At 35.1% G+C, this 12,936-nt stretch overlaps 2 protein-coding genes across 23 annotated transcripts in view; one reads left to right on the top strand and one right to left on the bottom strand.

The window, feature by feature from the left end:
* Rbfox1 (RNA-binding Fox protein 1) overlaps positions 1-12,936 on the bottom strand; it is a 146,985-nt gene that overhangs the window by 39,560 nt on the left and 94,489 nt on the right. The window lies entirely within an intron of this gene.
* Positions 7,821-9,708, top strand: LOC108071909 (uncharacterized). 2 transcript variants are annotated; one of them, XM_070285762.1, is made up of 3 exons: positions 7,821-7,951; positions 8,687-8,880; positions 8,942-9,708. In XM_070285762.1, the coding sequence occupies exons 2-3, from the start codon at positions 8,767-8,769 to the stop codon at positions 9,308-9,310; spliced, it is 483 nt and encodes a 160-aa protein (XP_070141863.1). In that variant the 5' UTR covers positions 7,821-7,951; positions 8,687-8,766; the 3' UTR covers positions 9,311-9,708. The 2 variants fall into 2 exon arrangements, with proteins under 2 accessions (XP_070141863.1, XP_017018346.1); XM_017162857.3 differs by having other exon boundaries at positions 7,860-7,958; positions 8,699-8,880.

The raw sequence follows: 12,936 nt of genomic DNA, 5'->3' as shown, positions 1-12,936 counted from the left end.
CCCCAGTTGAACCTGACACAGTCAGAAGGCAAGTTGACCAATTGCTCAATCGCTGACGCAATTCAGCGATCGAAGCGCCAATTTTGGTCGTTGCTGTGGAGTCGTTGTCGTTGTCGTTGACGGTGCAATGGCAAATTTGGGGCGACGCTCGTTAAAAAAGCCGGGCCAACTTGGTTGCTTGGCTCATGCCGTGAATGCCAATTAAAAAAAAAGAGAAAAAAATCCAAGTGAACCAAAAAAACGATTCCAATTGAAATTGAAATGGAAAAATTTGCCTAACACGCGCCCAACCGGCGATTGTTTGAATTAAAGTTTTAGTCTCTTTTATTTTTTTGCGCCTTTTTTCCTCCGCTGATTGCTCAATGGACGGTTAACTTGAATGTGGGTCGTCGATGCAGGTCACGTCTGCCCGCCCAGATTACATTCGAAAAGTATTGTATATATAACGACGGATGGATGTCATTGCATATTTGGAATGATCTCTGGACTGCGTATCCGGTCAGGTCAAGTTTTCTATTGGCAAGACCAGAACGAAGGTCGCATCACCATAATTGCCAGAGAAAAGGCAATGCAGAGAACGTGCCAAATCAATTTATAAGGCAATTGCAATTGACAGAAGCAGCGAGGGATATTAAATTGGAGCCAGCATATGGCAATATCGGGTCAGTAGTCCTTGTGCAAATTAGGACGCAACAAATGCACTGAGGCAAGGGGATTTAGGATCAGAATTTTCACCATAGAAGTGAGGTAAATCGAAGGAAAAAGTCGAATATGATTTATCGATATAAATATTATTTTTAATATAATAGGAAAATATCGTAAACTTTCATGAATCCAATTTTTAAGTTTAACAAAAAATTTCATATATTGTAAAGTTTAATATATCGAATTTTTAAATATAGAAAAATATCGAAAATATTTTAAACTTTTATATATCGAATTTTAAAAATCGAAAAATTTCGAAAATAAGATTAAAACAAAAGAATATTATAAAAAATATCAGACAAATTTATTATAATTTGTTTAATTTTTTTTGGGTATATTAATCCGATAATTAAACAGAAAATCGATTTATCAGCACAAAAATCGAAACGTTTAAAGATAGATTGATCGATTTTTGCGTAATTATACGTAGTATCTATATATCCCTATTTTCTTCTATCCCTATTTCAATCATTATCGATCAAGAATAAATATTTAAATTTATAAAAAATAAATATTCCTTAAAATATATTTTAAATATTTATATCCACAATTATAAAGCACGAGCTAACTGCAAATTTTCCTCAACTTTCTCTAGTTTTCACCGTGTAGCAGCTTGTGTTGCCCCTGTCAGTTTTCCGTTTTTGCCAACAGGAAATTATAGCGAAAGCGTGTTGAACGGCAAAAGGATGTTCCTAAATAGGAATCCAGGTGTGTCAGGGTTGTGTGTGCGCGAGAGAGTGTGAGGTGTGACATGTAATATGACTGCAGAAATTGCACTGCCACTGAAATTGCAGCATGCGGGTGTCAGATACGAGTTACAAGATACAAATACCCCTAAAAACCACCCTCTCTCCTCCTCTACTACTTCGCAAATCAACAGAACGGAAATTTATTTCAAAATACACAAAATGCAATGTTTGCCTCAACAGCTCTTCGCCATTTTGCATCCTTTTAATAAGACAAACACACGACAGCGACATCATCAGAAGAGGAGTATCTGTATGTGTGTGTGTGTGGAAATTAATGAAAAGCGCGTCACATGTCGTATACGTAATGAGTGCCGTAATGCAATAAGCCGGCTGCTTGTCTATAATTAAGGCCTTAGCTCAGGGACACGTCGGTCTAGTCAAGGATAAAATTACCATTTTTGGGTTTTGTGTGCCTGGCAAATTCAGCAAATTCGGTAAATTCATTATTCCAACATGTGTTTGTATGATAATTGTCAGACAGAAACAGTAGCTATTCAATCGTGCTCAAATTTCCAAACGATTTCATAAACTGTCTGATTTTCCTAGGATTTTATGGTAATGAGAAGAACAATTGAAACTAAGTGATTTTCTGGTATAAACTTGGCAGTTTACAGGATTTATTATGGGTTATTTGGGGAATTAATTATCTTATTATTGACTATGATGCAGATAGATGATCAGCAAAAAGAATACTTCAATAAAGAACTAATTTAAAGGTATTTCAGATATTGGCTTTTCAAACCACAATCTTCACCCGAAAAATACTCTGTTTTTCCCTAGTTCACCAACCTCTTTCCCCTTATCAACTTTAAGCTTACTAAACGCACTGTAACCCCAAAGTTTTTGAATGAAATTACGACCTCGACATGGCGACCTGGAGCGCTGGGCAATAACTGACCAGGTTAGCAGTGGAAAACTGCCACTGCAAAGCGGTAAACTCGAAACGAAACGTCAAATGCAGGTGCCTACAGCACCCAGCAACCAGCAATATCCACAACAAAAACTCTCTGGCAAAACGTTTGCCAGCTGAAAACCCAACCAAAAAAAAAGAAGAAATGTAGAGAGAATAGATGGCCCTAGGCTGGCTTGGCCAAAGCCATAAAACCGGCTAAAATCGGGATATAGGAGGAGGGTATGGGGCAGGGGGAGAACTCAGTCGGTCGTTGCATCTGCTGCAGAAGAGGAAACCAAAAAGCGAAACTTGTACTGAGGCCCAGCATTTAAATGCGGTTTCTGTTACCTAGTGCAGCCTATACTTTTTTCTTATATATATAAAAAGAAATAGGAAAAACAAAAACAACTGCAGATTGTTTAGTGCTTTCTTAGGTGCCACTTTAGTGTGTCACTGGGCTGCCCACATTTGCCGTTTTCCCTAGTTGTTAATGGCTCAAGACGAAGAAGAAGTTGGTAGATGCATCATCATGATGCAGCTGAGGAGGACTGGTTTGCCATTTAAATGGAATTTATGCTGCCTAACCCACAGTCGAAACTCCAACAACTCCGAGGCTGTCATCAATTGCCTTGCAGCTTTTGCCAAATCAAGCATGAAGCGAGTGAATGGGGAGGATGGGTACAAGTAGCACACACACCCACACAAGGCACTGAGAAAAATATATATAGAAAATAAGGGATGGAATTTAAAAAATATAAAAAATATATATACAAAAACTATATAAAAAATATATATATAAAATATATAAAAAATATATACAAAATATATAAAAAATATATAAAAACTATATAAAAAATATATAAAAAATATATAAAAAAATATATAAAAAATATATAAAATCTACATAATTCATTTCTTCTAATTTTAATTTCCTAATTGAATTATTTTTACTCTCAGTATACCCCCCTGAAGCTATGTCTACCTGCACCCCCTTTAAATGGCGAAGGCGATCAACTAAAACCTTAATGCCAATGGAAACGTGAGAATGTCGCCGCCTCCAAGTTGAAGATGCACTTTGGGCTTTGCTTTGGCTCCTCTCCTCTCTTTTCTCCTAACTTCTTTTCAAAAGACGATTTTTATCGCCAAATTTCGTTTGGATTTTCCTTTTGTCGCATTTAGCCTGAAGGGCCAATGAAAAACTACGTGAAAAACTAACAAAAACGTGAGCGGAAAATTAAATAATTGAAAAGCTACTGTTGGAGATGGGGAAAGTGTGTGCGAAAAGGTCGATAGATAAATGCATTGTGATTATTCACTGGCTTGGCTTAAATGAAAACGAAATTGGCCATTGACCACTCACTAGATATATACGTATATATATAGGTACTAAATCAGCAGTACCAGAAAAATCAATAAAAATAAATGAAGACAAATATCCCAAGCGCAAAGAAAAACAAAACAAAAAAACGCCAAGATCTTCACGTTTCTTTCAACTTGTCAATAAACGAGGCAAAAAACGAGCACTCGCAAATACATTTTTATTTAAAAGCAAATGTTTGGCTATGCAAACGGCGTGCCACCAACAGACAGAAGAGACTTGAATTATGGCAGCCAGAAGATGCGTTGACAAGACCAAAGGAAATAAAAAAAAAAATATACAAAAAAATTTACAAAAAAAATATAAAAAGAAAAGAGCGGCAACCAGAAATTAAAGGCCCTGTCAATTGGCGCAACATCAAATAATGTGAAGGCAAACTTTACTTTTATATATTTTTTAAACAAGCATATATACTACATAAATACATATATATATTATTTTGATGTGGCTTCTTTCATGGGCTAACAAGCATCACGAAAGCGTGTCCAAAGGGCTGCAGCAATGGCTGGCTTTTGAAATGATGCGAGACTCTGGCAAAAATAAAAAATATATGTATTTGTAGACTTTCATGTTTTGATCTGCAAATGCATAAATTTTCCCAAGTTTTCTCTCTCTCTCTTTTAATTGGACAGCGATTATCGAGTGGCTCAACATCGATTACATCGAATGATGAAGTAGAAAACTCTAAAAGCCAATTCAACCAAGTAGCACAGCAATCAAGGGAGAAATATTACATTACAGTGCAAACACACAAGAGCTAGGAGCTTTCTATATATCTTAAGAAGATGGTGGCACTGAGAGAAATTTGTTATTACATTTTTTAAATATTATTTAAGATTTTTCACATTTTTCTTTTGGTTGTTTTGAGCTAAAACTAAAGAAAATCTCGACTTTAAAATGTATTTTATTTGATTTACTGTCTTCTGACTTAAAATTTGACTTTCTTAGAATTCCTTAATTATAAAATCAAGCTTTAAAACAAGAAAGGACGCTAACTTCGGCACGCCGAAGTTTGTATACCCTTGCAGATTGGTTTTGATATTTATATTATAAATTCTAATGCTGAAGACACACACAAAACAGAGTTTCATTATATTTTACCTATACTTATTATGTTTACAGTTTGACAGTTACAGTTTCACATTCCTAGCTTTATATTTTCTCTACATTTACCGATCGCTTCTATGGCAGCTATATGATATAGTTGTCCGATTTTCGTAAAATTTATACCAAAATTTTATAATAATAAAAAAAGCTTATATCTTAGAGTAGATAAAAATACGTTAAAAAACAACGAAGCAATAATTTTTTTCCTATTTATTTCCCGATCGTTTCTATGGCAGCTATATCTTATAGTCGTCCGATTTTTATAAAATTTTTATCAAAATTCAGAAATAATATAAAATGGCCATATCTAAAAAATGGAGCAAAAATGTTGAAAAACAGCAAAGTTATAATTATTTTTCTAAAAATTTATCGAACATTTGTATGGCAGCTATATGATATAGTCGTCCGATCCGGCCCGTTCCGACATATATAGCAGTGAGAGTATATAGAAGACTATATGCAAAGTTTCATTCAGATAGTTTTAAAACTGAGGGACTAGTTTGCGTAGAAACGGACAGACGGACAGATGGACAGACGGACAGACGGACAGACGGACATGGCTAGATCGACTCGGATGTTGATGCTGATCAAGAATATATATAGTTTATAGGGTCGGAAACGTCTCCTTCACTGCGGTGCAAACTTCTGACTGAAATTATAATACCCTGCAAGGGTATAAAAATATTTAAATGACTACAATTTCGTTCAAAAACTAAGAAACTCATTAACAAGAACCTTAAAAAAATTACCTTTTTAGTATACAAGAATCTTGCACACCCAATTTACGCTTTAAAGCTTATAAAATCAAGTAATTTTTTCTCCCTGTGTCTCTTATAAAAGTCGAGTTCACTTGTCTGTATTGAATTACCCCCAAAAAGTCAGACAGCAATTGAACAGCGATTTTCGGAGCTGTGATTTTGCAACAAATAAACGACTCTCATGATTGCAGCGATTGCAGGCGAAATTGAGACTCTATTCGTGTGACTGTCGCTGTTGTTGTTGTCATTGTTGTTGTTGCCTTTGATTGATTTGCGCTTAGACATTAAATGCAATCAAAGCCAACTATATTTGTCCTGGCCACGCCCAAGCAGACACACCCAACGAAGGTGAACAATAAATCAAGCCAGAAAGCAAAAGACAACCCTCTAAGCCAATCAATGTGTACAACACCTTTCGGGAAACCTTTAAGGCGGCACACTATATAGGCCGATTTAGTCGGGAAAAAATATAGCACGCAAGGCCCAAGACGCTTATTAAATTGCCTTGCAGAGAAAAGGCCCAAACAAACACAAGTCAAACAAAAAGAAAACAAAACCTAAACAAAGCACAACAAAAATGTTAGAACGTAGAGCCTAGAACGTAGGCAAATAAACAGGCAGTCCAAGCGGAAGGAACTAACGGCTGAAAAACAAAAGCTCACTTCCGGCCACCTACTGGAAGGTGGCCACCTTCTCCTCCTTCGTTTTTCTATTGCCTCCCTTTCGGGTTTATGAAATATAAATGAGCTTCGGCGAGCATTCAAACGGCAAGAAATCCAAAATTACACGCAATTTATGGATGTAGCAGGTGCAGGAAGTGGGCGTGGCCGAAGGGCCCCATTAACTAAGCTTTAAAGAGCACGCGACAAAATAGGAAAAGGCACTGAGGGAAATTTTCATAAGATTTTTAGTGGATTTATAAATCATAAATAATATATAAATAAATATAAAAAAAATTAATATAAAAAAAATTAATATAAAAAAAATTAATATAAAAATAAATTAATATTTAAAAATAATAAATATTTTTTTTATAATATTAAATAAATTTAAAATAATACTGCAATATTATTATATTTTTATTATTATTAAAAAAATATTTATAATTTTATATATTAATATATTTTTATATACTTTTATATTTATTTATTTAATAATTAATATTAATATCATTATTTATTAAGTCAAAGTTGAATTGAGATTATTAAATTAAGCTGTATATTCATATTTTATTTATTAATCGATAATTTTCGATATTTTTCGATACTTAAAAATCCTATATATCAAAGTTAACGATATTTTCGATAATATACGTGGATTTTATCGTATTTTTCTCTCGATATACATTTTTAGTAAACAAAATATTTATAAATATTTAGGATTTTTTCCCTCCCTGTAGATTAAAGGGTTTTTTCTTTTCAGGATGTGGGCGTTGTAGAGCAATTACCGTTAAGCGGATTGTAGTTTACACCCCTGTTATGCCATACAAAAAAGAGCTAAGCTAAAACTAAATGCTCATTCTTACGCTACGTTTTCATTTCATTCATTTCCATTCCGTGAGAGCGTTATTGTTATGGCCTAGTACTACTACTGGCCACTAGTTTTGCGCATTTTCACACTTGTAAATCAATTAATTCTACAGCTTATTGTTGTTACTGCTGCCAAACGGTCACTGGGCACTGGCTACTGGTTACTGGGACTAGTGCCGCCACCACCACCTGCTGGTTGGTCATTTAGCCTAAGCGCCGGCTAAGCTCAAAATGCTCGACTGGCCAAGGATTGCGAAGCCTCTGCAATGCCCAAGTCCATGCCCATGCCCGATGCCTCATGTGGGAACCATTGTTTCCCCCCTTTTGTTGTTTTGAAAGCAAATTGTTGGCTGTAAATGTTGATTGTAGTCTGGGCTTTTCTGATTTGCTTGAGCGGCGACCGTTGAAATGTAATTAATACGTGGTCCCACACACACACAGACACAGACATTTATTCGGGGTCAATTGTGTGTAAAGGAGCCTCCGCAATGCGGCTGCCTAAGGGTAATTATTATGGCTAAATATGAAAGGAATCGGGAACTTGAGGGTACTTTTGGGTTGGGTTTTTAAGGCAACAGGTTAGATTTAATACTTCCTTAAGAGATTTCTGGAAAGAAAGAGTTCTTAAAGGAGTTTTCTTTAATAAAAATTCAAATTTATTAAGTTTTCTTTAAGATTTAAAAAAAATATTTCCTTAGACAGCAGGCTTTTCACTAGAAATCACCTTTTTATATTAACAAAATCCTAAATTAGTAGGTTTCTTACTGTCTGGGTCTAACCATATTTTTAATAATTTTTCTATTTTGGTCTTTTTCGAAAAAAAGAAGTTTTAAGGGGGGGGTAAGGTATTTAATTTTTTTTTTTGTAAATTTTTTTTTATTTTTTATTTTAAAAGTTCAATATCTTAAGAATATTGTGTCCAAGTTTTACATCAATCATAGTAAAATTGACGAAGTTATGCGGAGCTGAACGAAGGTCGGTTGGTGTTCAATGCATGAGAATCACAAAGTTTAAAGCGCTCTCCTGAAAAATGCCATTTTGAAAATCGGTGTACACGATAACTAAAAATATACTGAACCAATCGGTTTGAAATTTGGAACATAACTTCTTTAGATAATTCTACAGGTATTCTCGTCGAGCTTTTTTTAATTTTTAATTTTCTTATATTTTTTATTTAACAAATTAACTTAATTTTTTAGTCAAATATCGGGGTTTTGACTTCAAATTTTGATAAAAAAATAGGGAAAAAATTTTAAAAATAAAAACGCTTCGAGAATACCTCGGGACACTTATCCTTTAACGAATGAGGTATAATTTTTGTAGATCGGATGATTCTGTGGACAGTTAGGATGTACACCGCAAACCAACTTTTTTTGGAGGCGACTCGGGAGATTCCCTATAACTCCTCTACCTCTAAATATTTTTCAATACAAAATTTATCACAAACTGTTCAAATGTTGTGTTATTATATGGTATTTAATTCGTTAAGCTAGCTTTAGCCGTTTCGCCACAACATTTTTTTGAAAAGTGGGCATTTTTGCACCGAATTAACCTTACCCCCCCCTTAATGCAAATTTTAGGTTCTTTTCTGGTAGAATTTGTAAAAATTTTGTTGGGTCTAAAAGATTAATAATTTCAAATTACAAAAATGGACAAAAAATTACTTGAAGTATCATCACCTGGAACCTTGAAATTTTCCAAAACGAAAAAAACTCAAGAAATTACGCTAACCAATGTTTCAAAAGTAGATGTGACTTTTAAGGTGAGATTTTCTTTTAGGAAAATTTAAAAAAAAACGACACTAAAACCTAATAAATTCACAGCTACAAAGCACAGTTTATGGCCGCTTTAGTATGCGTCCCCGCTGGGGTGTCCTAAAGCCAAATGACTACACGGATGTCCTCATCACTATGAGCAAGGATGCTGAGCTCTCGAAAAAGGGACGCGACAAGATTCTGGTCATCTGCATGCCGGCGCCCATCAATGAGGTGGACTTTGATTTAACCGCCTCCTTTTGGCGCCACAATATCTGCTATGATCCCAAAATGGAAAAGCATCAGCTTACCTGCCTGGAGGAGAACGGTGACGACGAGAAAGAGTCCACGCCAGGCGATTGTGTTGGCTGCATCAAGGATCCCAAGGAGGCGAATCTGTTAAGAGCGCGCACCACTGTGGCCAAGCACTGGCGGTAGAAGGGTCAATTATCCACTACAAAACTGTTTGGGGGTCCCCTAATGGCTGCAATGACTAAGTAATTGGCAGACCCACTCACTACCTCTGCCTCTCTTCAATGTTGATGATGAGCCTTCATTAAAAACGAACAGAGTGGCCCAAAGGATGCTCAAGCACACATCCTGGTCGCATCGAGTGACTGATAAAAAGGCGTAAACTGTTCACTCCTGGGGGCATCCTTCTCACTGGCAATTAGTAAGACGTTAACGAAGGCTTTTTGAACCCCCGGATATATTCTCACATCGATTGAGATTCTGTTTGGCGGGTCAAAAAGGACAACCAGGTTGTCTGGCAATTAACCAAGCAACAAATTTTGTAACCCAAAACCTTGAGCAATTAAAGGACCAAGTATTGTAGAGTGGCAAGTGTTGTTAAGGAAGCCATATTCAAACTTGTGGTTTGGGTTCGTTATAAGCTGGTCAAGAAAAATGCTTGGATTTTGGTTATAAAGTTTAGACGATTTGATGAAGTAAGGTTTTGGGTTCAAATTCTTTCAAATTCTTTAACTAAACTTAACATTTATTTAAAGAAAACCTCCCCTTAAATCCTTATCGTCTTCTTATATCTTCCTTGGTCTTATAGAAAAGCTTTTCCAATGGAAACGAAACGTTAACTAAATAAAGACATTTGGAAATTCCTGGCTCTTTGCAAAAAAGGCCAAAAGCATGAAAGGCACTCAGCCAGTAAATTAGGTTCATGTCTCAACTATAGTTTTGACCCGACCTGAGTTAGACTCCCAAAAACGGGCCAAAACAAACATTCCGTTTCGATGATGATGATGATGATGATGATGTGGCAGAGTCAGCTTGGGGGGAGGGTTAGGGGGCTTAAGGGGGAGGGCGTTGCCGAAAAACTGGGCACTTGTTCTGCTTGAGCTGTGTGTGCGGTTGATGGTGGCCAACGGCCCTGAACAATGGAGTAAATCATAGCCATGAAATATGTGCCAAGACGGAAAAGCCAACTCAAAGCCAACACACACACCTGGCCCAGGGGTCATAATAATGAAAATACCAAATACAAAATAGCCCAAAGTGGGTGGCAAATGAATATTCCAACGGGGAGGCTTCACCTTGTGCAATTGCAGTTTGTTTGCCCGAATTTACGAGCCAGAGAGCATTATCACAAAAACCAGACGTGACCACCAGAGGAAACATACAAATATTCTTATTGTCCCCTTTTATATGCATTCTTTTTTCTTTTTTTCTTTTTTGTTTGCAAAATAAAACACAAAAAAGATATATATAAAAATGTAATAAAAATGCAGTACTCATGCGAGCGATAAAATTCATCCCCTGGAAAAACCAGGGGCAAAATCTCAGTCGTAAACTATACAATGACTTGGCAGTGCTTAACCCTTTGGGGGTTCACCCCCCTTCCCCCACCCAGCTCCCTTAGATTTTTCAGTTTTTCCTCGCATACCGCATGATTTAATGCGTAATTTTCAGGAGTTTGCGAAAAATTTTCCTTATAATTTATCATATTTCCAGGGAGTTTGCTCTCTGAGCTGGGATTTCCCTCGTACACACACCTGCCTCTGGCACTTCCACCTTGCCTAAAATAATGGCTTTCAAAATGAGGGGAAATTCGGTGACCACAGCTCATTGACATTTGAGATTTAGTGGTGAGTGGAGCACAAGAGCCCAGCCATCGACCATCGCAGGCCTTAATTAAAATTTCCGCATTTTGCCCATGAAAACGTTGCCCAGAGAATAATAAGCTACCTCCTGGTCGGTCTCGGTTGATAAATGTCCTGGGGATTGTCCAGGATTTTCACACACACACATATACACACAGGCAGGGAACATTTTATGGAAATTGTTTTTTAGTTAAAGCGTAGTAGCTGCAATTTATTTGCATGGAACAAGAACTCTGCGGTGGCAAAAGGAAATTTGGTGAAAATTACACAAAACTTTTTTGGATTAGATGTGGGTTGGTGGTAGCTGCACTAGGATAAAGTTTTTACTTGAGAGAGAGGGGTAAAAAAAAGTACTATTGAACTTTTATTATGGCAAAAAGTGTCTTAAGGCAGAGATTTGGTTTACGGTCAAAACTAACTAAACTTTACTAAATAAATAAAGCGAAAAGTTTTGGGGGTTCAGATTTAGGGGAAAACAGGGGGATGTTTTCTAAAATATTTCGTTCTAATTTAAGAAGTTTGTAGAGTTTGTAGAAAATGTTTTTAAATTTAATTCTTAATTTAGGGAATATTTGTAAAAGAAAAAATGTGTTAAAAACCTTTTTAACATTTTTAAAATTTAAATTTATATTCTTGAGTACAATGAACAAGATAATCTTTTCCAATATTTTAACCTTTAAAATTTTAATTTATTTATTATTATTTTTTTATTTATTTTTTTATTTATTTTTATTATTTATTTTTATTATTTATTTTTGTTATTTATTTTTATTATTTATTTTTATTATTTATTTTTATTATTTATTTTTATTATTTATTTTTATAATTTATTATTATTTTCCCTTATTAAAAAAAATTTAATATATTAAAAAATTAATAAACAAAAAATAAGTATAGCCACAGACAAGACTTTAGATTCTTTATTCCTTATTTCGGGCTAAAAAAAAAATCAGACGTCTTAAAAGAGTCTTAAATTTCGTTTTCAGCTGAATTTTTAAAAATTTTTAACACTTTGTAATCTGTAGAAAATCTTTTTAAGTATAAAAAACCTCGAATTAGTTATCCGTATCATTCCCTTAACAAACTAAAACTTAATTCTCAGTTTTAAAATGTTGCTAAACTTGTTACTTGCAGTTTGATTTTTAAAGCCATATGAAAATGAATTTTCTTAATTAAAAATGATCAAACTTTTTCCATGCTTCTCCTCCGGCAGAACCAATATGATTGGAATGCAATATGCTTACCCAGATACCAGCTCATATATCCCTTCTTTCCACCATCAAACTATCAAATCCCACACCCCCTACCTCCTCTGAAAGCAATTAAAAATGTAATGCATATTCTGGCCTTTGATTTAAGTTTTCCCCTCCACATATACACTCTCTCTCTCTCTCCTAGAAAATTCTTACTCTTCAACTTGTGCCCGCTGGCATTTCCTGGACGACCCTCATTCCAAAAGCCAGCAATGTCAAATATTTTGGATATTTATGAAATGAGAAATATTTGCAATTTATGCTAGTGAAGCGTTGGTTGTGAGCCAAAATTGAGTCGATATTAATTACCCAAGGCAAGGAGCACTAGACTGGCAGGTAATAAGCTCAACTTCAGTGTGGATTTATCAAGATGAACACACACACATAGTTTACGGGAGGAAAATAAAATAAATCAAGAATGTGTGACCAATAAATCAAGAACGAAATCAGCTTAGAAGATTGTAGAGCCTTTGCTCAAATCTAGATTAATTGCTCTCAATTGCTTTTGCTTTTTTCAAAATAACAACACGGAAGTAAATTCTATTGAGATTGTCACAAATGCCAAGAAATGTAAGCCACATTTTATGATTTTTAAATGAAGAAAAAGACATTTTCCAGCTTAGATTGTAACATTTTCTTATCAAACAAGTGTTTATGACATTTATTTTCTATTCAACACCCATAAATCAAATCTTTC

The sequence above is a fragment of the Drosophila kikkawai genome, chromosome 3L, assembly GCF_030179895.1.
Source record: "Drosophila kikkawai strain 14028-0561.14 chromosome 3L, DkikHiC1v2, whole genome shotgun sequence".
NCBI classification, from domain to species: Eukaryota; Metazoa; Arthropoda; class Insecta; order Diptera; family Drosophilidae; genus Drosophila; species Drosophila kikkawai.
The sequence above is the reverse complement of the archived record's forward strand: the minus strand, read 5'-3'. Positions and strand labels throughout refer to the sequence as shown.